The sequence below is a fragment of the Poecile atricapillus genome, chromosome 5 (assembly GCF_030490865.1).
Source record: "Poecile atricapillus isolate bPoeAtr1 chromosome 5, bPoeAtr1.hap1, whole genome shotgun sequence".
NCBI lineage: Eukaryota > Metazoa > Chordata > Aves > Passeriformes > Paridae > Poecile > Poecile atricapillus.
In genome coordinates this window covers 40,754,544-40,781,861 of record NC_081253.1, presented here as the reverse complement: position 1 = coordinate 40,781,861, position 27,318 = coordinate 40,754,544, and the positions used below count along the sequence as shown (strand labels likewise).

Here is a 27,318-nt window from a genome sequence, read left to right as displayed (position 1 = left end):
CTTATGTGGTGATGCTTGAATTGCATTTTCACTTGGTCCTAATCAGATTCCTGATAGCCCTGAACAGGATTCAGGAACCTTCTGACCTGCAGGAGTTTGGAACATTTAAGAGGGAAAACGAGTTCTTTTTATCAGGACAGTGTGCTCAGAGGGAATTTCAGGGGAGATAAGAAGGAGATGAAGGGAGAAGTGGCCAGGGAGGGACAGGGAAGTGAGAACCAGCAGCTCACATTTAAACAAACAAGTTATTTTAATAGCTCTGCAACTTGAGCATTCAAATGAATGTAATTTAACCCTGCATAACATCAATATCTAAAAATCAATGCAACAATGGGGTTTTTATATCATCTTTAGGGCTCTGGTCCCTAAACATTTTATATCTGAACAAGGCATATCTGCTATCTGGGTTTTGGTTTTTTGGTAGCAATGTCAGTCAGTGAGTCCCAAGGCTCTTCCATTTCTTTTCCCTCTTCTTCACCTTCTTGAAGACAAGCTAAGAATCATTCTTTGGATTTTCTCTTCATTCCTTAAAATATTTGCTTTTACAGCACAGATCTTGTCTTGCTGGTCTTTAATCAGCTGCTCCAGTTCAGCCAGGTCAGCTTTTAGTGGTTCCACAGCGCTGTCTGTGATGCTGGAAGAGACACAAAGAAGCAGGATGTTGTTGGAAACTTTCAAGCTGCTTCAGGTTATTTCATCCTCCAAGAAAGTACATTTCAATACCTGAAAGTCTGCAAAGTATTTAATGGAATCACATAATCCCAGGATGGTTTGGGTTGGGAAGGACCTTAAAGCCCATCCAGTTGCACCCCCTGCCCTGGGCAGGGACACCCAGGGTGCTCCAAGCCCTGTCCAGCCTGGCCTTTAAGTTGTTCCCACCCTTCCTGAAAGAAAGTTTGGAACAAGAAGCAGAAAGACAAAGCTAATAATATGGATAGAGGTAAATATTGTTGACGAGATCACCTACAATTCAACAGTAAAAATCTCTTCTTGGCTCATCTGGTTTTTCTGCTAAACTCTGGAACAAGAGCCACAGAAGCTGTGGCTGCCCCTGGATCCCTGGAAGTGCCCAAGGCCAGGTTGGAGCAGCCTGGGATAGTGGGAGGTGTCCCTGCCATGGCAGGGGTGACACTGGATGAGCTTTAAGGTCCCTTCCAATCCAAGCTATGCCATGATTCCATGATACAGAGAAGGAGCCATCAGGAGCTGCTGACAAGGACAGGCAATGCGACACTAACAGGAAATTTCATAAATCCTACATTAATGAACACAGGTTGCATCTTAAGGGAATGAGGAAATGGTTTTCAAACAAATGTGTCCCCTTCCATAATGTTGCTCATCTTCAGGACACTGGACAGCCAGAGGAAATGCCAGTCTGCAGGAACCTGCTGCCACTCTGAATTACCCAGTCACTCAAGGGCTCACCAGCTAAAGTCCAGATCTCCAAATCATTTGGTTTTCCCCTCCTTTCCACCACATAAATCACCAAAGGCATCGCTAGGAATTGCACGGGTATTCCCTCACTGGGACCCTGCAAGTGTCTGTCACAGAAGCAAAGCAAACAGGGATGAGCTTCCCAATGCCAGGATATGTAGGAAGCATTGTTTTCTTCACGGCTGCTGCTCTGTAATCCTCTCCTGAAGGACTGGAAGTGCCTCACTGCACTGATGTGGGGCTCACATTTGGCATGTTGCCATGCACCAGGAGAGGGCTCAGCTAAAAATCCCTCCATGCTGCTTCTGCACATGGATTCAGGGAGCAGCAAATTTCTCTGGGCTTAGTATGGCTCCAAAAACATGGATCCCGAACATGGGATCTCTACCCCATGTTTAAGATCACAGCACACACAGCTGGAAGGGATGTTCTATTTTCAAGGAGAGTAAAGACACAGAGGTGAGACAAGGAAGGCCAAAGAAGCTGTCTCAACTACTGCCATTCACACCAGAACACACTGAATCCATGGCACAAAGAGCAGGCTGGGGGTTAGGAATCCAGCCCTGCTCTGGGTTCAGTATAAGCTTTAAGGGCCCCTAAAATCTGCCTCAAGAGAGAACCCCAGCTGCCCCTGGCCCCACTCACCTCTGCTCCCTCTGCAAAGCCTCCGCGTGCTCCCTGTTCTCCTGGCGCCACTTGTGCAGCTCGTTCCTCATGGCATCCATGTCCTCCTGGATGTAATCCACGATCCTGCCCAGCCTAAAGGCATTCTGGCACACAGTCTGAATGGACACCTGGAACTTCTCGATTTCTTTGGCTACCAAGTCTCTCTCCCTCTTCCTGGATGCTTCCGAGACAATTGGCTTCTCCTAACAAAAGGGACGAACAGGGAAAGCATCAGAATTAGGGAAAACTGTTGCTGCAGGCTGAATGATGGATGTTTGGAGACTGCAAACTGGGAAGTAGCTGGAGAAGTGTTTATGACAGTCTCAAATGGAAGAGAAGCTTCGTGGAATCACAGAATAGTTTGGGTTGGGAGGGACCTCAGAGCTCATCCCATGCCACCCCCTGTCCCACCTTCCACTGTCCCAGGTTGCTCCAAGCCCCAGTTGTCCAACCCGGCCTTGGACACTTCCAGGGATCCAGGGGCAGCCACAGCTTCTCTGGGCAAGCTTTGAAAGTAGCAGCAAGTTCTGCTGCTGTGTGGGAGCTCCAGGGCACAGCCTCCTCTTTGTGCCAACCCATCCCAAAGTCCTCTGCATCAGCCCTTTCGAGATGCTTCTCTCCCTCCACTCTCCATATCTGGATTTCCAGCTCCTAATGCTGCTCCTAACAACAGCACTTTGGAGCTGAAACAGCCCGTGGTTATCCCCTGCTACACTCCTGTTCACGGCTGGAAAACCACACAGCCTGCAGGTGTGGCCTCCATAAACTTCACTACTCCAAAGGAATTTGGGCTTGTGCTACTTCCCTCATGTGCAGCCAGCAGAGTCTCTGGTGCAGCTCCTGAGGCCTCTCAGCTCACTGCAAGTCAAACTCAGGGTTTGCTCCAGTGGCAAAGCCAGCAGGAGCAAAAGGATGCTGGAAAAAGAGCAAAGTGATGCCACACTGCTAATACACTGGAATGATCTTACTCCGGCAAAGCCATTAAGGAAAAGCCCACTGGGATTTTCTCCCCCACACAGAAAAAACAACCTTGTTTTTCTTTCTTTCCAACATTCCTGCAGGTCAAATCCTCAAACCCAGACACACAGAGCTTGAAGTAGAGTTTATTTAAAGTCATTCTGGTTGTTTATTACATGCCAGACAACTGGGAAGGCCTTTCCCTGCCACCCCAACAGAGGGTGAGCCAATTCCTAGACACAATTCTTGCTAAAGACGGAGGTGGCAGTGCTGGGACAGGGAATCCATCCTGCTGTCCCCTCCTGCCCTCCTCCCAGCTGCCTGGCTTCCTGTGTGAGCCAGGGGCTGTTTGCTCAGCTGGCTTCTTGGAGGCTGCAGGGCCTCCTGCCAAGCACATTTCAGCAGCCCTGGGCTGGCTGGAGGACTCGGGGACACGGAGAGATGTGTTTGAGGAAAATGCTTTGCCCAAGATCCGAAGGCTGAGCCTCGCTCGGGGCTGCTGCCCGTGCTGTGCCACACACGTGGCGCAGGAAAACGCTGGATTTCTGACTTTACTGGGGGTTTATGTCTGAGTGGTTTAATTAGAGCTGGCAAATTAACTGGGCTGGGCTGGCAAATGCTGCTGACCCCGTCCCTTTGCTGTCCAAGTCACTTGAGGAGCGCTGGCTGAGCTGTTAAAAACAACACGGCCTCGAATTGGCTCCCGTTTGGAGGAGCAGGTGTTTCCACAGCACACCACACAGAACCACAGCACCCAGAGCTCTCCTGGAGCCATCCCTGCCTTTGTTGGCCTTTAGGATGGAAGAGCTGCAATCTCACAGCGTTTCAAGCCCTTCTCTCTCTATCCTGACCCTTTTCCTACTCCTTTTCCTACTCTCTGCTCATCAAAGCCAGAGGAAAGGCTCAATCCACAGCACTGGATTTTCCACATGAGACTGGGAAGTCCAGTCCATCAGCAGAGTTGTATCAGACCCAACAGCTTCCCAGGAAAAAAATCCCATTCCCTTGTTTTTCCTTGGCTAAGTGCTCCAAGCCCTCACCCCTCTCCTCCCCACCATCCATTATCCAAAGGCTCAGCCAAGAAATAAGGAATTTATTTCAAATCCAGCTCTCTCAGAAGGGAGAAGACTCAGCCAGGCCATTATCTGGGGGTTGGTGTGTGAAAACCTGCTTCACTTCTACTTTCCAAATGCCAAGTTTTGGAATGTTTCCCAAGGCATTCTGCTGGAAAAGCTGGCAGCCTGTGGCTTGGATAAGTGCAGTTTTCATGGGATAAAAACTGGCCCAGAGAGGGGAATGGGGCCACATCCAGCTGGGATTGGTCACCAGTGGGGTTCCCCAGGGCTTGGAGACCTTTTCCAACTAAAATGGTTCTGTGATTCTATTTCTCATTCTTGTAATGATACCTAGACAGACCAAGCAGCCACACTTCCCTCCACAGGGAAGCATAGGATCAAAATAAAATAGAAATAAAAAAATAAAATAGAAATGAAAACCCCACAATTCAGTAAAGAAGCGAGACAGAATTGTATGCTTTAGATACAGAACATATCTATATATGGATCTACAAACACACAGGTCTGTAAACACAGGTCCAGCTCACAATCTGAAATATTCCAGGCTAAAATACACAGCTGCTTGAAAAGCTCAAGCAAAATAAAAAAAAAAAAAATTGGAATATTTTTGATGAATCAGTTCCTTAAAGTGTATTAGTAAATACTGAAAATTAATTCCAGTGTCCCTGTAATTCCAGCATGTTCTTTGTGGAGTTGAATACTTTAAAAGTGAGGTTAAAAGGAGAAAATATTATCCCATCCAAAGTCAGTCCTGGAATTACTGGATTGTCATGGCTGGAGGAGACCTTTAGGATCATCAAGGCCAACTGGTATTGCAAGAACTGAAACATAACACCACTAAAAATCTATTAAATGCTATTTGAAATAAAAATCTAGCAAATAGTATTTATACAGGTTCATCAACAGGCTTGTTTAAAAATAAAAACAGAAAAAGAAAATTAAAAATTAGTGTCTTTGAAACACTCATATGATGTTGAAGTGGTGTAAGAGCTCACAAGTTTCAAGAAAAATCCAAGAAAAAATTCCTCCCAAGAAAGAGTTCCCAACCTGAAGGCCCAGGAGCTCAACGGGCTCGTTGTGTCCCTCATCCCACAAGTCAGAAATCACCGTCCATTCTTCCTTTGTCTCATTAACACCTGTGCTACCAGGATCCCAGAACCTGGGAAGGAAGAACTTTGGGTGGGAAGGAACCTCAAAGCCCATCCAGTTCCTCAAAGCCATGCCATGGGCAGGGACACCTTCCACTATCCCAGGATGCTCCAAGCCTCGTCCAAGCTGTCCTCAGACATTCCAGGGACAGGACAGCCACGATTCCACATCCTGCAAGGCTCAGCATTATCACCGTGACACTCTCGAGCTTTGCCAACTCACACTGATTTTAAAGAATTCAAGTGGAGAGAAATCCATTAGAGCCTGTTCCCAGCTCCAGAGTTGCAGCTATGGGTTAAAATCTTGGGAATGATGGCAGATGGTTCCCTACAGCCGGCAACGTGGGCGGTACAAGCCCCGAGTGCCACCTCTGCTCGCTCTGCACAAACGCGTAACAGGAGATTTTCAGCCGGGAGAAAAATGCCAGAATCCGAATTGTTCCAGGCTTTTTCATTAGGCCCTACACCTCAACCAACTCCCCTTTCACAGCAGCCCCAGAATCAATAAATTATCCCTGTATAAAAGGCTGGATCACTTCTGTAGGCCCAACACGTTTCCTTTCCTCCATGTTTTTCATAAGGCACCAAGATAAATGTTTACTTTGGATTCCTGGGAAAAAAAGGCTGCTTTTCCCATTACCTCAATGTGAGCAGAACACAATGTGGGCTTGGGTGCAGGGACCTGAGAAATCTGAAAGCAGGAATTTTCTCTTTTAATCAAGAAGGGGGAAATTATCAACAAGGCTCCAGAAACCACTAGAATTTCAAGAAATAGCATTTGCTTACTTTTAGACCTTCCCCTTTGTTTCTCTTTTTTTTTTTTTTTAATTAACAGTTTTTTAAATAGGAGTCAAATTAGTACAAGCATCCATCAAGCATTTTAATAGTTTCTGCAGCCCCTTTTAACTCTATTATTATGTCCCACTAGGAAAACAGACCCAAGTAATCACAATTTTATTGAGCTCCACCATTTCCCCCCACCTCTTTCTACAAGAGAGGGCACAAACTTCATTTTGGACAAGTAACTGGGATATATCCAGTGCAAAACCAACAAGGTGGGGCCTTTTTTTTTTATTGTATAAAATATATTTTTTGATCATAAATGGTGTTTTCTTTTCCTGGTTTTTACAGAGTCTGTGTTTTAAGTAGATTGTAACTATCCACCAGGGATCCCCATAAGAAACTCTTTCACAGAACCAGGGGGGAAACAGTAAATGTTAAAGCATTTCAAATGAACAGGATGCTTTTTCTGCTGATGCCAGGTATGGGGTTCAGGCACAGGCCAAGGAGTTGGAGACACAATGTTCTTTATCACTACATTTCCCAGACTCAGTCTGACCTGCTCCTGAGCTGGAAGGATCCACAAGAAAATAAAAGAATGGCTCTTTCTTCCTCTTTTTTTTTCTATTTTTTGGAGGGTGGTGGTTTTCCCTTCAGTTCATATTTAATCCTTCCAAAAAAAAAAGAGCTGGAATGTTCACCTGTTGATGAACACCCACACCAGCCCACACACCCACCTTGCCTTCCTGGGGAGAAGTCAGTTCCCAAAATCTCCTGCATTTGGGGCAGTATTCAGCATACAAAGCAAAATCATGGAATTATGGAATGGTCTGACTTGGGAGGGACCTTAAAGCCCATCCAGTCCCACCCCTGCCATTCCAGTGACACCTCTCACTATCCCAGACTGCTCCAAGCCCCAATGTCCCACCTGGCCTTGGACACTTCCAGGGATCCAGGGGCAGCCACAGCTTCTCTGGGCACCCTGTGCCAGGGCCTGCCCACCCTCCCAGGGAAGGATTTCTCTCCAATATCCCATCCATCCCTGCCCTCTGGCACTGGGAGCCATTCCCTGTGTCCTGTCTCTCCATCCCTTGTTCCTCTCCAGCTCTCCTGGAGCTCCTTTAGGCTCTGGAAGGGGCTCTGAGGTCTCCCCTGGAGCCTTCTCCTCTCCAGGTGAGCACCCCCAGCTCTCCCAGCCTGGCTCCAGAGCAGAGGGGCTCCAGCCCTGTGAATTCTGAGTCAGAGCAGACAAGCCAGATTATTCCAGCTGTAATCAGTGACAGCAGAGCACATTAATTCACCCACGATGCCACACTGGTGCCAATTGTGTCCAGCCTTCCCTTCCTCCTCACACTCCCTGTGTGCAGAACCTCTTCCTCTCAAAAGAGCAGCCTTTCCTGGTGAAAAAGGACTTGGAATAAACCTGCTCCTTGTGTTAAACAACTTCCCTCCCCCCAGGCTGTGCCCCAGCACCTTGAAAGATGTGACAGGCCCTGTGCTGTGTCCTTTACACACTGCACCCCTCCTGGGGGGCAACCACAGCTGTCTCACCACTTTTACACATCCTTTGTGTCCACAGATCCATCTGCTGGCTCACTTGGATTTATACTGCACCCACAGGACAGAAATTCTGTGGTTTGGGGCACAAAGGAGCTCTGACACCAGGATTATCCCAAGAGTGGCCAGAGCCTTGTTCCTGTGTTCACAGCTTCTAGCACGACTGCTTGGGGGCCACATTTTTGTTCCCTGCGAGCTGGGAGCAGTGTGAGGAGCCTGGAGCATACACTCCCTCCCCACCTGAGCTCCTGTGCTGCTCAGCTGCTGGATTAAAAATCCTGCTTTTGAGGAGCTCTGGGCCTGCAGCCGCGATTTCCCGCTGAGTTAGCGTCACATCAGCATCAGCAGAGATGTCACACAGGTGAAAACCCTTCCATAGGTAACTCCTCCATTTCCCTGTCAGCATTCCTGAGGACACAGCAAGCTGGCAGGATGCTGTGGTGGGAATGATGAGCCTCCTCCAAACACCTAAATGATGGGATTTCTGACTCCAGCTGCTTAACACAGCACATTAATTGCATGGACTGGAGGGCACACCCAGAGCTCTAATGTAAAAACGTGATTTTTTAATGTCAAAATCAATGACCTGCAGCTCTTCAAACAAACAGAATCAGCACTGATTAGATCTGTCCTAAGCTCTAAGTGCATAATGTACCACACTGCTAATTCAAGTTAATATTGCCCAGGTGCTGAGCTATTCAATCCCACTTGTTCCTCCCAGAAGCCTCCAAGCCGCTGCTTTTCTGAAGCCCTTTTGGATAGTGCAAAGATGGGAATTCTGTTCTCCCCACTTGCTTCAGCTATTTAATAACCTGCCTACGTTTTTCCACACGTCAAATAAATGAAGTGGAATACAAAATGGAACATCTGTTTCTTTCTCTGGTTAACATTAGAGGCTTAGATTCTAAACAAATACATTTAGGAAGTTTTTTTAGGAATTTGTTAGGCTGAACACAGCTAATCAAGGCAGCAAAAATCTTGTGTATTTCCAGAGTGACCTCTTTGTTTGACCTCAAAATTGTGTATATTATTTTAAGTTTCTGCACATGCGAAACCTAGATGATGAAAGTCCCAGTTTTCCTTCCTTCTCCCTTCTTTTCCTTTATTAAAACTCCTCAAAAAGCAAATGCATGTTTGGGAAACACAGCACAGAAAGGGTTTTGGAGGAATGTTTTTAACATAAATAAATGTTCCCCAGCCATCAGCAGCTGGAAGGTGTGAAACATCCCTGAGAGGGCACCAGTGTTACATTTGGATTAAGTATTAATCCACCAACTTCACCTCATTTCTGGTTGATTAATCCCCAATAAATCAGGTATACCCACTGATCATTTTTTTTTGCTGAATACTGGAGCTAATAATGTATTAAACAAAAGTTGCAGCACTCAGCCTGCTATTTTCTTCCCTCTTCATTTTCCCAACTGGCAGCAGATCAAGGCTTTAAAGACTAATGAATAGAAGTGAGAAAATATTTCATTTCATTTGGATGTATTGAATTGTTTAATAAAATGAGGGAGGATGAACATTCTAGAGACAGATAGAAGGAAGATGCAATTTCCCAAAGCCAGTTTTCTTTCAAGTATTCACTGGATTTTTGGATACCTTACTGCAAAAATATGGCAGTACCCTTAATTTCACTCTGTGATGCACAACACAGTTTGGAATACAGTTGTACCCCAATGCAGAAGACATTTCTCCTGGGGAGTTTGATGGAAAACAGATTAAATAAACAGAGAAATATCCCCAGAGGCAAGGCCACATTGGAAATTTGGGTTTTTTTTACTTTTACTGTCACAGCAACTCCATTCTCTAAAATCATTTCCCAGGATTCAATCGTGTCTCCAACTCTTATTTTCTGAACTGTCAAGTGCCTGTCACACACTCCAAGCATTTTTAATCATCTTTTCCATTCAATTCTGCTGTCAGGAAAACTACACTTCCCTCTGGATCACAATTTCAGGAAAATGACACTCCTCTCTGGATCACAATTTCAGAAGAACCACATTTCTCTGTGGATCACAATTTCAGGAGAACCACACTTCTCTCTGGATCACAATTTCAGGAAAATGACACTCGTGTCTGGATCACAATTTCAGAACTAGACTCCTCTCTGGATCACAATTCCAGGAGAACCACATTTCTCTGTGGATCATAATTTCAGGAGAACCAGACTCCCTCTCTGGTTCCCAAGCACTTCCACACCATAATCTGAAAAGCAGGAGCAGCAAAGGAACCTCCTGCAGTAGCAGCCAGCTGCTTGGACAGGCGATCCCATGGTATTCCAGGAGCTTGGGCAGGTTTCCACGTGATGGACTAGGAAGTCAGCAGGTTTTTTTCCAGAATGAGTTGTCTATTCTCGGCACTGCTAACGCAGAGCAGGGCTTCCAGAGTGCAAAAGAAGCCAAACAAGCACTGAATGAATGTTTCAGGGGCTGAAAACCAGGATAGGACTCAATGGTGATTGTAGAGGGTCACAATTGGCCATTTAAAAATAGTGAAGGGGTCAAAAAGGGACTGGTTTAGTTTGTTACTCACAGTCAGGAAAAAAAGCCAACCTGAAAATTCAGCACAGACACCAGAGGAAGTTTCCTGAGCTTGAAATCCATGTGACTGTGTGAATCCTCCCCCTCCATCCTGTCCCATGCCCAGTGCTGGACAGGACACACCACCAAACAGGGCAGCCCACAGTGAGGGAGTGCTGAGCAACAGCATTAATGAATTCCTAATGCTGCTCCTAAACTGAGCCTGGGGACTGATGATCCAACAGCACCATCTAGTTAGAAACCCGGGAACAGGGACAGCAGCATGGCTTGGGCTCAAGTGCCAGCTCAGGAATGAGCTTTGGAGCTGCTGCAGAAACAGCAGATTCAACCTAGAACCCTTCGTTGTCTCCAAACAATTCTCAAAAGGCAGAATTTCGTCAAGCAGGCAAATTTTCCCGCTGGATAAACTCATGCCAAACAGCCAGAGGTGTTCCAGTGAGCACAGAGACCACAAGAAGTGCATTTCTAACAAATGGATGCAATTCAGCAGTTGGATAAAGCTAAAACCACTCCCAACAGATCATGGGCAGCAATCTAAAGGTGCTTCTTCTTTTTAGAAGGATTTGCTTTCTTCAGGTACAGAATCATCCCAGAGGAATTTGGGCTGGGAGGGACCTTCAAGCTCATCCAGTGCCACCCCCTGCCATGGGCAGGGACACCTCCCACTGTCCCAGGCTGCTCCAAGCCCCATCCACTCTGGCCTGGGACACTGCCAGGGATCCAGGGGCAGCCAGAGCTTCTCTGGGCACCCTGTGCCAGGGCCTGCCCACCCTCACAGGGAGGAATTTCTTCCCCAAATCCCACCTAACCCTACCTGGGCTCATCAACCCCAGCCCTTGAAATACACAAAAGGAACTGTCTCCTAGGCCTGGATCTCAGCCAATCCCAAACTCCAGAAAGGAGGATACTCCCCCAAGAGTCACATCTGCCACCCCAACGTGCTGGAAAAGAAAGGAAAAGCCAAAAGAGGCAGACAGGAGTCTGCTTCAGAAGTCTTCAAGAATCACCACTGATTTCACAGAGCTCTGGGAACAGCTGGTCTCAAACACCACAGACCATTCCTGAAAAGAATTGTAGGAAATGTAGGAAAACCCTACAATACTGAATTAAGATTAAACTAAATGTGATTGGAAGATATAAGAACTCATGAAATGCATTCACCTCCCCAAAACATCACATACTTGTCTAATTTAATGAAACTTTTTTCACTTCAATGTCTCAGTGCCTCTCCCCAGCACATCAGAATGGATTTAGGAATTTTCCATGGGGCCAAGGGATCACAAGGGTCCATCTCAGCCTTGGCTGCCTCTCAAAGCAGGAGCTCTGCAAGGCAGACAAAGCTAGAGCTCTCCACTGTAAGAGGAAGACACTCTAATATGGGGGGTACAAGCTTTTGCTTCTGGTTTGTGAGCACTGCTAGATCCTTCCCACACACTTTCTAAGTGATCAAAATAGCAAAAAACCCCTGCAAAACCCAGCAAAACCAAAACCCACCCTCCCTTTCTCAACTGTGGGAAAAAAATCACATGAGCAAAACAAGACACGACAGATCATAATTGGAATAAAACACATTCAAAGCAAAGAAAAAGGTCACAATTGCAACATTTGATCTCCCAGTTCTTTGAAGGCCATTGCCACCTCACCCTGTCTGTGGTCTGGGATGATTTCTGTGATGCCTCATAATCCTTCTTTGTTTCTAGGATTCTTGTCACCAGCCCACCTGTTGAAAAACCAGATTTTTCTAAGCATTGGTGGACACTAAACAGTTTTAAACATTCAGTCAATAAAACAAAACCCATCTGGTTTGTTTTTTCAATGCAGACAACTTTTAGAGCAACATAATCAGCATTTTATTTTGTATTTTAAACACTGACACACAAGGTATTTGTTATTTGACCTTTTTTCTCCCAAACTTTTCTAGAACTTGTCTTTAAATCCAGCCTCGTATCTCAGAGCTGACAAGCTGTACCTGACACTTGAGGAAACTTTAATTCATGAGCTTTATGCAGAATTTTAAATCCTGCTGACGTTGAGGATGCATAGAAAATGTGTCCTTAACACAGTTGTCAATCCAGCTGCACAGGAAAACAAGCCTGGGTAAATAAGTTGGTTTTCCTGCAAACGTTGCAAACCCCTTCCCTCAGGAGGGATTTTACTGCTCTGTTCAGCATTTTAAGTGTTCAGCATTTGGTTTAAACCCAGGGGTTGATTCTAGATCTCTATAAATATAGATAAAAGCAAACGTACCATGCTTTTGATCCTCACCCAGCTCCACTTCTGGCTCCTACACATGCAGGAAGAGAGCTTTAGTTGCAAAAAAGTTGGCATTGCTGCAATATGGAACTACTCAAAAATATTCAGCTGGGGGATAGCTCAACAAGGCAGGAAATTGTGGAATGGTTTGGGTGGACCTTCAAGCTCATCCCATTCCACCCCTGCCATGGGCAGGGGCACCTTCCACTGTCCCAGGCTGCTCCAAGCCCCCATCCAGCCTGGCCTGGGACACTTCCAGGGATCCAGGGACAGCCACAGCTTTCCTGGGCAACCTGAGGCCTCCCCACCCTCTCAGGGAACAATTCCTTTCCCATATCCCATCCATCCCTGCCCTCTGGCACTGGGAGCCATTCCCTGTGTCCTGTCCCTCCATCCCTTGTCCCCAGTCCCTCTCCAGCTCTCCTGGAGCCCCTTTAGGCCCTTGAAGGGGCTCTGAGCCCTGCCTGGAGCCTTCTCTTCTCCAGGCTGGACATTCCAAACAAAATAGGGAAAAAGGTTCAGTAAGCTGCACCAGCAGCAGACCTTTGGCATCTCTGGCAGGGGCACTGCTGTCTCCACCACAAACTGCTCATCCTCCTCATCAGAATCCTGCTGCTCCCTGATCACGTTTGGGGCCGTTTTGGCACTGCTGCTCCTGCCAGGGACACAAGGGGAATGAATGGAAATACTGAGATCTATCCAGAATAAACTAAACTCAACTAAAAGCCATCAAAAGATCACAGAACCCCAGAATCACTGAGGCTGGAAAAGTTCTCCAAGTCCAACCTGTGAGCAATCCCCAGCCAGAGCACTGAGTGACACGTCCAGGCCTTCCTTGGACACTCCAGGGATGGGAATTCCACATGTCCCCACCATGAGGTGACCACCCCAAACTGGTGAAGCCAGAGGAGCTGGGAAGGGTGTGCTCCAAGGAGCATCCACTCTGCATTTCCCTCATCCCTCACCTTTCTGGGATGAAGAGCTCAGTGCTCTCCTGATGTTTCACTCGTGGAGGTGCTGGCCTTGCGCTGCCAGGACGGGGAATCCGCCTGGAATAATAGTGGGAATGGGGAAAAAATCAATTTCACATTTCACACATTTCACATTTCATTTCACACAGCAACACAAGCCTTTGCTGAGCCAAAAAAAAATTAAAAAAAAATAAAATTCAAACATTCAAATTAAAAAGCAAGTTCACCTTATCCATAACACCCATCCTTAGGGAATGCACAGAGGGAATGCAATATTCTCCTCAAAAATGTTGCTAACATCCCATGGAAACAGTTTATAGACTAAGAACATAATAAAGGATGGAAATACACCTTTGGGCAGGCTGAGGTGCGACATCAGGAGGTGCTTCCCCATTTCCAGGCTTTTCAGGAGCCATGTTCTCCTCTTCTCTTTCTATTAAACAAAACAACATAAAATTGGGGCTTAGCTGGGCTAGGAAAACCTCGGGTTTTTATGACAGTGTTTGGAATCTTAGCACTGCACTGAAATAAACAGTTAAAATTCTTCATAAGTTTCTTAATATTGCAAAAATCCCCCCTCTGTGAAAATGACGTCATCTCACTCAATGCTTTTGTTTCCCTTCCCCTACTGGGATTCTTGGTTGAGGTGGTGGCTACTCCTTGAGTAAAGCCTACTCAAAGCATCTAAACACAGTCCAATTATGTTTGAAGATTCCATAATACATCAGAAAAAGGACAAAAAGTATTAGAGAAGGGCTTGATTTATTAAAAAGCACTTTTTTGTGTTTAAAGTTTTCAGCTATGTATTATGCTGCTCTTTTGTCACTGGAATGTTACTGAGTCTCTGGCAAATTAATCTGTAAATGACAAATACATTGATTTTTCAGAAAAGTTCTATTTATTCTGCAATCTGATCAAGTCAGGCATGAAGCACACAACAGGAATTACATCCAGAACCTGGGAACTACTCCCAGGGCCAGGAAAATTGGGATACAGAGCCTCATTGCTCTGCAACAAAATATAACTGAAGCAGACAGAAATAGTGCTCTAAAAGATCCAGGAAAATCAGTTTATTTCAGCTAATAAACAATGTTTTATAATCCTGGGCTCATGGAATGGCTTGGATTTGGGAACTTAAAGGTCCTGAACCTAAAAATGAAGGGTTTACAGTGCCTTGGTGAATAAAGCTGAAAATCAAGATCAGTCAATAAAATAAAGGTTGAGCTCGATGATATAGGTTGGACTTGATGATTCTGGAGATCTTTTCCAACTTTCATTATTCTTCTGATTCAGAATATTTGGTTCTTACACCAGCAGGGGATCCAATCCAAATCAATAATGAACCTGGGGGTACTCCTCTTACATCCACCCCAATGATAACATGAATTCATTTTCCATCCCAGACGCATCCCAAATGACAAGCCAGCTCCAAGAGATGCAAGGGAATTTGCAGGGAAGTTCTGCCAGCTGGGGAAGGTCACACAAATGTCTTGGCCATCCATCCATATTTCATTAGGCTGCCACAGCCAGAGGCCCTGGAGGCCAAAAGGTGGGCTGGGAACACCTCCCACATCCACGGGATCCATTCTGCCAAGCAGCTTGAGCATGTGGATCTGGAGGGAACAAAAATGCAGCTTTTTGCTGCAATTCCAGCTCCTCCTCCTGCATTTTGCTTCCATGGCTCCATGGGTGTTGTAGCTGGATACAAATCCATGTCTTGGGAGCTATATCCAGCTTGGGGCGGGGGGGAAATGGAGGAGTAAGAATGCAGGGATGGTGGAATTTTCCTCTGGAACCCTGTAAAATGCAAACACCAAGACTCCCAAAGAGCTGCACAAAAAGGCAACGTGCAAAGATTCACTTCTTACAGAGAACAAGCCACCAAGGGATTCAGGTGCAGCATCTGCCTCTTGGAAAAGGATAGCGAAGAAGAATAGGAAAAAGAAATTAGAATTCCTTTATCAGGGGAAGGGCGTTTTTCAAGGCAGAATATGAATCAGATGTGATTAAAATGTGTGGCAGCCATTGGATTAAGTGTCAATCACCCTCCTTACATCATTGTGCAGCTTGGTTTGACCCAAATGCTCCAGCTGGGCTTTCCATGGCACTTTCCCTACCTTTCTGTTTTTCTGCAAGGCCTGGTTCATTTCTCTCCTGCAGCTCAGCAGCACCATCCTCTGAAATGCAATCTGCCACACTCCTCGTGTCCACAGCTCCTGTAACAAACCAGTTTATGGCCAAATGAAACCCAAGAGCCAATAAAAATTCAAAATAAAAAGCCAAACTAAATACCTGCTAGGATTTATTTAAGGGCTACCCTGGTTTAATAAACCCTCTTCAGTGTCAATAAATCACATTCAAGGTGCACAAAGACTTTTCAAATGAGTGCTGACTGAACTCCTGAAATATTCAGCATAAACCTCTATAATTTATCTGCCCACAGAGAAGAGATATTCCCTCCTGATGTACACTGATTTATTTCCAATTAATAGAAGATAAAATAAAAAGCTCTGATCATAATCACCAGTGTGCAACATGCATCAGCACAGCTCCAGAAAGTTTTCCTGCCCTCTGGATTACTCACCTATGGCAGCCCCACTGTGTCAAAAAAAAAGGGGTAATGCCCCAAAATATTCCTGGCTCTGGTAAACTAAAATTTAAGTGCTGCATCAGGGAAGGAGAAATATTTTAAAATATTCACCCTAAAGTCATTCCATGCATTAAACTTACCAGGAAAACTAGATTCTGGTTTTAAAGGGATAATCCCATAAATGGTGTGTGTCTGGTCACTGCAGTTTAGTGCCATATAAAACAAATCACACTGAAATCTTGGGAAATAAAAGAAGTTCTAGGATAAGCTAAGGATCACTGAGTAGTAAAATAAGGCTGAAGTTTTAATGGAATCCAGACAGGGATTTTTCAGCTGCCAAATTATTCAGACTTCACAGCACAAGAGATGTGACATCAAAATTTCTATTTTCTGGCACCAACTTGAATGAGGCTCCTAAATTAACACACATTCAGATCCCAAGTGCCAGCGTTTTTCCACGGTATTCAAGGTGCCCAAACAGGGCTATTCATTATCCTGCAAGCAGGACTGCTATAACTCCAGTATTTTGCCTCAGACACATGAAAACCTAAAACAGAAATCCAAAAACCACATGGGTGCTTGGGAAGATACCCAGCAACACACCATCTCTCTATATAGATTAATAATAATGAGACTGGAAAATTAAGTGCATGAAGATCTTCATTAGTCTAAACAGCACCAATTTTTAACCAGTACTGCCTGGTTTTAACAGGCATCAACTCACAGGTGTCACTGAATCTTCTGAACAGAGACATTAACGTGATTTGTGTACAATGACTTCTTCTTTAGGATTAAAATACCAGGGGCACAAAGCACTGAAAGGGAATTAGGCTCAATCACTGAAATAAGAGGAGGGGGAAAGGCACTGAAATACAGACAGAAATTGCAGTTCCACTGCTGCTGTCTGAGCTCTGGGTACCAGCCACATTTATTCTTTATCCAGGAGTTTCTCCAGGCTCTTCTTCCTGGCTTCCTACACAAAGGGATGGCAGTGCTAAGCTAAGATTCCTTTCTTCCTGATGTGCAATATTTGGGATATCCTGAAGACAATCCATGTTCCAGGCAGTGTGTAAATACAATATTTAAAGGCTGAACTACAAAAGTTGGTGACATAATTCCAAGGAAGCACCTCCACAGAGAAGTAATATATTTGGAAAGCCTGGCCCAACTGCCTATTAAACCAAATTAAAGCCATTTCAAGGCTCAAACCTTCACTTTGCTCTGCTGTAAACATTCAACAAATGTTAAATGTCAGAAATAGTTGCAGACAAGTCTAAAGGCTCATTTAGAGAGTAATTTAGACAGTAATTACACAGAAAATACCAAAAGCAGGCTGAATTTGTATCTGCAACTGTGCACGGAGAATGAGAGCAAACAGAACCGAGTCTCACTTCCTATATCCCAAATCCAGGCAGCAAAATTGCCTCTTGGATTCACAAATGCAGGCTGGGAGTACAAACCAAACCCTGACAATCATAAACGAGGATATTTAAGTATTTCTGCTATTCCAACTCAATAACCCTCCAGCATATTTGACAGAAATAACAATATCCTCCCTGTGGTTACCTTCTCCTCCGGGCTTGGAGCGATACCTTGATCCTTTTGCTGAAGGCTGCTTTGATATTCTTTCAGGAGTCTCATTCTGGAAAACAAAACAAAACAAAACAAAACACAACAAAAAAAAATAAAAGCCCACAAATTTATATAACAGTAGATTTAAATATTATATCATTATATCTAAAATTTACTTCCTTGTGTTGCTTTTCTTAGTATTATACAGATATCAAATATTGACTTAATAATTGATCCACACATTTATGTTGAGTTTGTTTCCCTCACAACCTGTGGATATTTTTTCCTGGGTGAATAGCAGATATTTTCTTTCACGTGAACTTATTTGATGGAAAAACAACTTCCAAACTAAGAGTATCCAACCCCATGGAATAAAAAGGTTACAATAAGGAGGAAGATTCCTACAATCTCTCAAACCTCTGTGTTTCAGCTGCATCAGACACACAGCTCCTCTTCAACCTGATGCAAAACCTTTTAGACTTCAGTCCAAAACAGAAGCAAGGATTGAAAAAATTGCACTACCAAGCTTGTACAGTCCATTATTTAAATGGCAACTTCCCTGGATAAAAATCCTGCCTATTACCCAAAATCCTGAGACATGCTTAGCACCTCCCGGGATCTTCCTCCTTATGTGCTTTTCTTTTTTTGCAGTTTTCATCCAAGACTTTTTGTCAGCCCTGTTGATCATGATAAAGGTTGGAAAAGACCTCCAATGTTTCTACTGATAACCTGAGAACCACAAATTCTGCCATTTTTATGCCATCAAAGAATTGTTTGAGTAGAAGGGACCTTAAAGCTCATCCCCTTCCACCCCCTGCCCAGAGCAGGGACACCTTCCGCCAGAAGGAAGTGGTTTTCCTCTTTAGGAAATTCTGGCATGTTCTAAGGAAAACCAGGCAGAATTCCAACCTTCAAGTGATGCATCTTAATTTTAATTCTTCATAATAACCTCCGCAAGCCCGACACCACGGAAGGAGGGAAAAGAAAGCTCCAACCCCGTCAGAAGCACATCTGGCACACTCCAGCCCCAGCAGCTCTCTGGGTGAGGTCATTATTAGCACAGGTGGGGAGGGAGCTGGCAAGAGGGGCTGAGGCTGCTGCAAGAGGGGATTTGGTCATTTATTTATATGGCTACAAACAGGATTTTTGTGGAGCCACATGTGCAGCCTGGTGCAGCAGGTGCAGGGTGAAAGCTGACGTTTACCCGCTATGGCAGCACACAGAAACAGAAAGCCCACGATATTTATGACTGGGGGGCTTTCCAAAGGGAGATAAAAGAGGTTATTCCCCTTCAAGGCTTTGAAAAGCAGCCGCTGGAGCCATTAAAGGGAAATCTTACACTTCATCTCACACCATCCTGGAAAAAACACATTACAGTGGAATCCTTGATGGATGCATGCACGCTTCCCAGGCCTGAGTAATTATGTTTCCACGTGGAGACGATCCAGAGCCTTCTGCAAACCATCCAGGCTGCTGCTCTGTCCTCATTATTAACCTTTAAAGAGGCCAAATCTCACTTCAAGACAGAAGAAAACATTTGCTAGTGTTTCAGAGCTCATTATAAAATAAGCCACTGTGATTTCCCCCTCTAATTCATCAGCTCTACTGATGGTTCTCTAATAATAAATACGAATTAAGTCTGTGAACAGCAGTTTTATTCCATCAACCCTCCACAGTACTTTTCTCCTAATTAAATCCACAGTGCCAGGAGGTATTTTTCCATCTCTGCAATATAAAGTGTGCAGGTACAATTTTATATAAATAAAACAACATACAAGGAAAGATCTCCACTTGCTAAGGCCAACTTGAGTGCTGTGCTGATAAGACTTATTAGGAAAACATCGACCAATTATCTTTTCCTCACCTAAAGTCTTGCAAGATGATGTTTTATTGGTATTAGATTCTGCAAATTAAAACTTCTCAAACACAAAGAGATGAGGAAAATCTCTGTTTTTAAAGCAAGTTTAAATGATGGATTTCTGATGTAGTGACACCAAAGAGAGAGGCACATTCCCAGCTCCAGAACAGAAATATTTGAACCACTTCCTGCAGATTTCCATGGAATGGTTCTCTCTGCTGACTTTTTTTTTTAATTCCACAGTTTCATTACATAACCAAAATAACTTCCAAGATGAACAGAAGTTCATTAGGCAGGACTTAGAGGCTGCTTTAAGTGACCACTTCCAGAGCAATAGAGTTTGCAGGGCAAAAATCAAACCCATTCTGCAAGTGGTCAGAAGTGACAGGATATTACAGAAAGCTTTAGCCAAGAGTTCCAGCTGCCATGGGAAACATGGAAGAGACTTTTCCAAGGTGTTTGGCCTCGGGGGGAAATTATTTACCTGTTCTGTGGCCACAACCAGCACCAGATGCTCTGTGACCTCCTCCACCTCTTGTCAAGTCTAAATAATAATGATCTTCATCATTTAGAATGTCCAAAAGGCCATTTTAAATCTGATTTTTATCTTGAGATGGACTGAGAGTGAACAGAACACGACTCAACCCTGATCCTAAACTGCGGGATGCAAGAGCCAGCCTTGAGGCAGCTTCTGATTGCCATGTGGTAGCCAAATGTCTCTTAATTCCTACTTATCCCTGCTTTCTTCTAGCTCCAGAAAATTATGGATACCCATGTGATGACTACTGCACACTGGGTAACACAAAGAGTTTCTTTGGCAACAGAAAAATACATTTAAATTACAAAAAAAAGTCAGCCTTAAGCAGATTTGAAAGCTGGTGTCGATAATTAGCAGCAAGAAAAACTGAGATTTGCATGAATAGAGAAAATCTCATTAAGCAAAGCCAGGGACTAAACTTGAAGTGACAGCTTTGCTGTACTTGTAGAATATTTAAAAAAAAAAAATCTAAATTGATCTGTTCTCTAAACTAAATGCTGTAAAAAGTTAAAATAGGTTAACCCTGAGGAGAAAAAAACAGTGGCTGACTTGTTGGGTACTGCCTCGAACTGTTTCACTTCTATTGCAGTGAATATATATATATATGTATCCAGTAACTATCAATAGAAAAAATACATAGAAAAAGCTAAAGAGAGTTGCTTTAGTTAATTCTGCAGCAGAGACCACAAAATATGATTCAATGTCCTTCATGTGCACAGAAAGTTGTTTGCTTGCTTTTGAATACATTTGTTTCCCTGCCACGTGACTCAAGTGGAGCCACAGGGGTTAAACCAGGGTAAATCCCTGGAAATAAAGGCTGGCAAACTTCTGTGAGGACCAGAAGATCAACCCTAGTCCAGCAGACGTAATTCCCAATGATTTCCTGCTGGAATTCCCTCTAAATCACTTTTTGCAGCTATCTCAGCTCCCAAAATTCACTGGGCACATTTTCATGTCACCTCTCCCTTCCATAGCTTTAAGATTATGACATTTGCCACACTCTGCTCTAAAGTTTGTGTTTTCATCACCTCAGAAACAAGCAGCCTTTGCTGTTACACAAGCAGGCAGAGGCAGGAATGCCATCTGGATTTCAGGTAATAATTCCAAAACCTTGGAATCCCTCCCAAAAGCACTTAGGAGGGGAAATGAAAATTTACTGCCCCGCTGCATTATTCTGGTGCCCAAGAGCACGACGAGAGTTTGGGATGAGGCTCAGAATTTCCATTAGGGACCCAATTTGCAGGAAGTTTGACTTGGCCATGAATATTTGCTGGAGGCTAAAAATAAAAACCTCTTTTATAAGCTCTCCCTCCCATTGCCAATAACTTAAAGAGTCAAGGAAGAGCCATAGATTTGTCATCTCATGGGGAAGACAAGACAATGTCAGTGGGTACAGAGACTCCTGCTAGACTTGGGATCCTGCCTTGTTTCTCCTCAGCCTGTGTAGGTTCATTGACTGAAGTCTCCCTCTTTAAACATTTGGCCATGTGGCTCCATAATTCCCCAAACTGCCTCAGGTCATCAGGAAGCAGCAGATGGAGGCACAATGGTGTCACAAGCAGCAGCTTCTGTGCAGGGGCACTGAGCTGCTCTTCCAGCTGCAAAGCATGGACCCTGAAACAACACTGGACTCAGTTTCTTTCCAAAACAGTAACTTGTGCTAAAATTCAAAAATAAATACAAAAACCCTATCAGCTTTCCAGGAAAGATTCTGAGGACAAAGAAAACTCACAGCAAGGGGTTGGAAGAGATGAGCTCTAAGCTTTCTCCCAACCCAAACCAGTCTGCGATCCTAAGTGTCCAAAACATCAATACACAGAAATAAAATCTGCAAAATTAAATAAATGGAGTAGACTTTTTTTTTCCTTGGTCCAAGGTCAGAGAAATTTTTAATAAATAAACAACCAAAAATCCAGGGAAACATCTATCTCATGTATTTCCCAGCCCTAAAACTTGACATTTCCCTACATTTCAACCCTCCATTGTTTTCAAGCGGATTCCCAAATCAAAATGCAACACTCTGAATATTCCTACCTCCTCCACTACTAACCTCAGTGTCTGGCTGGCACTTGCTGTCTTTAGTTGGCTTCTGTGGTTTTCTAAGCATGGATTCCTCTGAATCTGAGGGCTGGAAAGAAATGAACTGGTTTAGATCCAAGAGAAGCATTTGGGTGTCCATCAATCTTGAATTTCTACCAACAGAATAGAATGACCGAATGGGAAATATTTAGAGGAAGAGGAAATAGAAGAATAACAAAATGGAACGCAATGAAGAGGTGGCTCTCAAGGCAGTTTAAGACTTAAAATCCTTGAATCCCAGACTTGGGACCCAGGTTTGGGTTGGAACAGACCTTCAACACCATCCACTTCCAACTCTGAGAAGGCCCTCCAGCACCTGAGGAGAGCCAGCAAGAAAGATGGAGGGGGAATTGAATAAGGGCCTGGAGCAGGACAGGACACAGGGAATGGCTTCCCACTGCCAGAGGGCAGGGATGGATGGGATATTGGGAAGGAATTCCTCCCTGGGAGGTGGGGCAGGCCCTGGCACAGGGTGCCCAGGGAAGCTGTGGCTGCCCCTGGATCCCTGGAAGTGTCCAAGGCCAGGTTGGACACTGGGGCTTGGAGCAGCCTGGGACAGTGAAAGGTGTCTCTGCCCATGGCAGGGGATTGGAATGAGGTCCCTTCCTCTTGAATGAGCAGGAATGCAAACATGGAAGGCCACTGGAACACAGTCCCAACCACAGCATGGGGCAAGTTCTTCCCCAAAATAACATTCCACTTACCTTTTTCTCTGCTTTCTCCTTTCCATGTTCCCTGAAATGCTCCCCATTTTTTCCTCTGTCCCGATCTCTTCCTCTCCCTCTCTCTTTGTCTTTCTCTCCTTCTCTGGTCTTATCTTTGTCTCCTTCTCTGTCCCTGGCCTTGTCTTTGTCTCTTCCTTTCAGCCTGTCCTTTTCCCTTCCTCCTTCATGTCTTGTCTCTCTTCCCTGTCCTTTATCATGCCCGAGGTCATCTCCTCGCTCCGGGTCTCCTTTTCCTTTGTTTTTTTCTGTTTCTCTTCCTTGCTTGGTCGTTTTGCTTTTGCTTCTCTCCCGCTCTTGTTTTTCTGCTTCTTTCAAGGTGTCTCTTTCAGGGTCTTTGTGCCTCTCTTCATTATTCTTCTGCTTATCCCTCTCCTTTTCTCTTTCTCTGCTGTCTTTCAAATCTCCTTTGGGTTTTCTGTCTCTGCTGGAGCTTCTCTCTTTAATTTCAGTGTCTCTCCTGCTCTAAAAAGAAAGCAAACACTAAAAATTAATTCCAACACATGGCAACTCAACCCCACAGTGACTCTACAAACACAAAAATGCTAAAAAAACCCCAAACAAATAAATCATGGTACCCCTGTAACCCCCCAAAAATGCAAATGATACCTCTTTATCCCTATGGCTTTTTTGTTCTTCTGCTTTGGGCTCTCTGCTTTCTTTATCTCGAGGTTTAGAGGGTGGAGGTTTCCCTTTAATATCAGCTTTTTCCCCAGCCAAGACCCTTTTTACAGCTGCATCACTGGACAGCTGCAAGGAACAGAAAAACACCACTGAAATGAACAAACTGCTTCATTAAATAATTAATGCACTAATTATTATTTTAAGAATGTAACAATTCAGTGTAAAAACATAATAATTTCATGAAAGAATGCAATAATTCTGTGTAACAACAGCCCCTGCAGTTGTTTTCAACCAGTTATCAAATTTCCCCATTATTGAATTTCCATAATTAAAAAAAACAAAGTGGAAAAATTACTTTCATTCCACGATTAATAGATTTGACTGAAAGGAGATAAAGTCAAAGGTGAGAAACTGAGGGTATAATTGGTGTGTCTGTACCCTAAAATTTTAAAGATTCTGAGGCTTCATTTTGTGCTTCAAATCCAATAAGTGTTATTAAAAGACAAACAAATAAAGTGAACATTAAAATCCTTAATATTCAGAATGCATTTGTGTGGGAAGTTGGCTCAAACTCTTGCTAAAGATCATGAACTCTCTCTCTGCTGTTATTGCTATTACAGGGTCTCTACTGTGCAATTAATGACAGCAGAGGAGTAATTAAGGCACAGAATCATTTGGGTTGGACAAGACCTCCAAGGCCATCAAGTCCAGCCTGTGACTGATCCCCACCTTGTCCCCAGCCCACAGCCCTGAGTGCCACATCCAGGTGTTCCTTGGACACTTCCAGGGATGGGCACTGCAAACCTCCCTGGGCAGCCCCTGCCAAGGCCTGAGCTCCCTTTCCACAGGGAAAATTCCTGCTGCTGTCCACCCTGAGCACCCCCTGGCCCAGCCTGAGGCCATTCCCTCTCCACCTGTCCCTGTTTGCTGTGTGCATATAATCTGAATAACTCTGTCCCACCTTATTTAAGCAACACCTCCCAATTGCCTGAAGGAATTCATTGGTTTTCTCGGGCTCGTGTCCAGCCACAACCCGTGCAGGTTTCACTGACAGTGGCTCTCCTGTCACCATCACAACTGCATCGATGGCCTTTTGAAGGAAGTTGATTTTGGAATCCTTATCCTGGTGAAACAGCAATGAAGAGATATTTTTACCTCCTCAATTATCATATTTGTTTTAGTTCCCCAATTACACCCTAAAAATAATCTTCCCCAACTGCCCTTCAATAGAGATGATGTCTTCCAGTGATTACATAAAATCAGAAGTAAAAAAAAATAAAAGACCAGATAAACGAAGTAAAGCCAATTAAAATTTTATAGAAGTCCTCACAAATAAGGAACTTTGATGATTTCAGTCCTCCTTACAGCTCTTTCCTCTTGATTACTCAGATAAAAATTATTCTCCTGATCTTCTACAACTCCAAGAGAGATCACAGTAAGGAAGCAGCCAAGTCTTCCTCCCGACCAGTTTTGGGAAGAGGAACTTAAGGTTGAGACGTTTTCCCCTACACTCCAGGATTTTGATCTCCTCTGCCTGATCTCTGGAAAACCCCACAGACTCATGGGCTGTGAAAGAAACTTATGAAAGAAATTCTCAGAAAGACAGCAGCATGCAGATGCAACAAAGATGTGATCAGGAACTGCTAAGAAATTTGCTTTTTGAGTCAACAAGGACACTATCAAAAAAAAACCAAAACAAACAACAATTTGATTATAAATGACTTAATTTTAGTTATCCTGACAGGGGTAGGAGCAGTCACAGAAATAAACACATGCATTAATCAGCAACTAAAACATGCAAGAACTGGCTGGAGGGATGAGAAGTCAGGCTTCCAGAGCTCACACTTCAGTTGCTACGTTAAACAAACACCACGGGATCAGCTGCCTAAGTGGCAACACACAAACACTGCTTTGCTTGCCAGGAATCAGCAACCAAAGCTCCCAAATCAGGTTGGAATTGGAGAACTCAGCATCAGCTCAGCCAAAAATCAGGGGAAAGCAGCAAACAGAGAGTAAAGTAACCCTTGGATGTAAGAAAAGGAGTTTTCAGTAATAACATTAACCTCCTCTTTCAGCCATCAGCCAGTTTTATACTGCAGTAAAGCTACTGTGGAATGCAAATCCTAGACAGGTTAGTCCTGGGATATTAAAAAACGATATGTAAGGTATGTATTTATATATCACCTGTATATGTATTTATACACACACAAATATATAAAGCAATAAGTTTAGGGCCATAGATTCTCTTGAGAGACCACAAGATTATTTAAAACCTATCTGTGCACAAATCCATAGGTGTTCACCCCATGGAATGCATAATATAACCCACAGGCAGGAGCTTTTACAACTTCTTCACAAAAATAACATCACGTTCTTGGTGCTGAATGCAGAAAAGAGAAAAAAAACCTTGTGGCAAGTTGCAAAGAACACTCGGAGCTAAATAAATAAGGAAGTCCCATGCCCACCTTGACATTATCTGACTTCAACTCAAAATCCGTGTAAAGTCCTTTCAGAAAGCCTGTTACTCTGATCACCTAAAGAACAGAAGAAATGGGGTAAGTTAGGAACATTTAAAGCCTCTGCTCAACAAATCTTGTGTGGCACAGGTTTCATTGACAGTGGCTCTCCTGTCACCATCACAACTGCATCAATGGCCTTCTGAAGGAAGTTGATTTTGGAATCCTTATCCTGATAAAACATCAATTAAGAGATATTTTTACCTCCTCAATTATCATATTTGTTTCAGTTTCCCAATTATACCCTAAAAATAACCTGCCCCAACTGCCCTTCAATAGAGATGATGTCTTCCAGTGATTACATAAAATCAGAAGGATTTTTTTACTAAAATAAATAATAAAAGACCAGATAAATGAAGTAAAGTCAATTGTGTGTGTGGCAGGAAATGCTTTCTTCATGGAAAGGGTGCTCAGGCCTTGGAGTGGAGTCCCCATCCCCGGAGGTGCCCAAAGAACATCTGGACGTGGCACTCAGTGCTCTGGGCTGGTGACAAGGTGATGGGCACAGCTTGGACTCAGTGATCTCGGGGGGCTTTTCCAACCTCAGTGACTCTCTGATTCTGCGATGTTCCACTGTCCCAGGCTGCTCCAAGCCCCAGGCTCCAGCCTGGCCTTGGGCACTGCCAGGGATCCAGGGGCAGCCCCAGCTGCTCTGGGCACCCTGTGCCAGGGCCTGCCCACCCTCACAGGGAACAATTCCTTCCCAATATCCCAATAACCCTGCCTCTGTCAGTCTCACTCCATTCTCCTACCACTACACGCGCCTTTCCCACCCCAAACCCCAGAAATGCCCCAACTCCCCCGTGATTTACACAGCACACCGGGGATCCCCCGCGCTGCCACCCAGCCCGGGGGGACCCCACCTCGGAGATCAGGTCGTGCAGGTAGCGGAAGGGCGGCTTGCTCAGCAGCGCGTCGGTGAGCGGCGGCTTGCGGATCACCTGCCCCAGAGTCTCCCGCGTTTGCCGCGACACCGCCTCGTTCATCGCGGTGGGAGCGGGACCGGGACCGAGACCGGACCGGGACCGAGACCGGACCGGGACCGAGACCGGGCCGGGCGCGGACTCGAACCGGGATCACACCGGGACCCGCCCGGCCCCGGCCCGGCGCTCCCGGCGTGCCCCGCGCGGCGCGTGCGCGCGGCCCGTTGCTAAGGGGCACCGCGGCCATAGCAACGGGCCCGCCCCGCTCCGCCCTCAGGGGATAAAAATGCGGGAAACAGCCCCAAAACCCCCAGAAACAGCCCCAAAACCCTTTGGAAGAGCCCCAGAATCCCAAGAAACAGCCTCGAAACCCCCCAAAACAGCCCCAAACCCCTGGAAACAGCTCCAAAGCCCCCAGAAACACTAAGAAAACGCCCTGGAAATAGCCCCAAAACCTACGGAAAGAGCTCCTCACCTCTGGAAATAGCCCCAAACCCCAGGAAACAGTCCC

The 27,318-nt window shown here is 44.8% G+C and overlaps 1 protein-coding gene across 2 annotated transcripts; it reads right to left on the bottom strand.

The window, feature by feature from the left end:
- Window positions 1–226: 226 nt before the first annotated feature.
- Window positions 227–26,936, bottom strand: TRAF3IP1 (TRAF3 interacting protein 1). 2 transcript variants are annotated; one of them, XM_058839658.1, is made up of 15 exons: window positions 26,697–26,936; window positions 25,834–25,902; window positions 24,330–24,491; window positions 23,354–23,494; window positions 22,727–23,209; window positions 21,994–22,071; window positions 17,542–17,617; window positions 15,503–15,601; window positions 13,737–13,818; window positions 13,380–13,463; window positions 12,958–13,069; window positions 12,409–12,445; window positions 11,805–11,881; window positions 2,080–2,303; window positions 227–634 (listed from the first exon to the last, which is right to left on the bottom strand). In XM_058839658.1, the coding sequence occupies exons 1-15, from the start codon at window positions 26,868–26,870 to the stop codon at window positions 475–477; spliced, it is 2,058 nt and encodes a 685-aa protein (XP_058695641.1). In that variant the 5' UTR covers window positions 26,871–26,936; the 3' UTR covers window positions 227–474. The 2 variants fall into 2 exon arrangements, with proteins under 2 accessions (XP_058695641.1, XP_058695642.1); XM_058839659.1 differs by having other exon boundaries at window positions 26,748–26,936.
- Window positions 26,937–27,318: the final 382 nt, after the last annotated feature.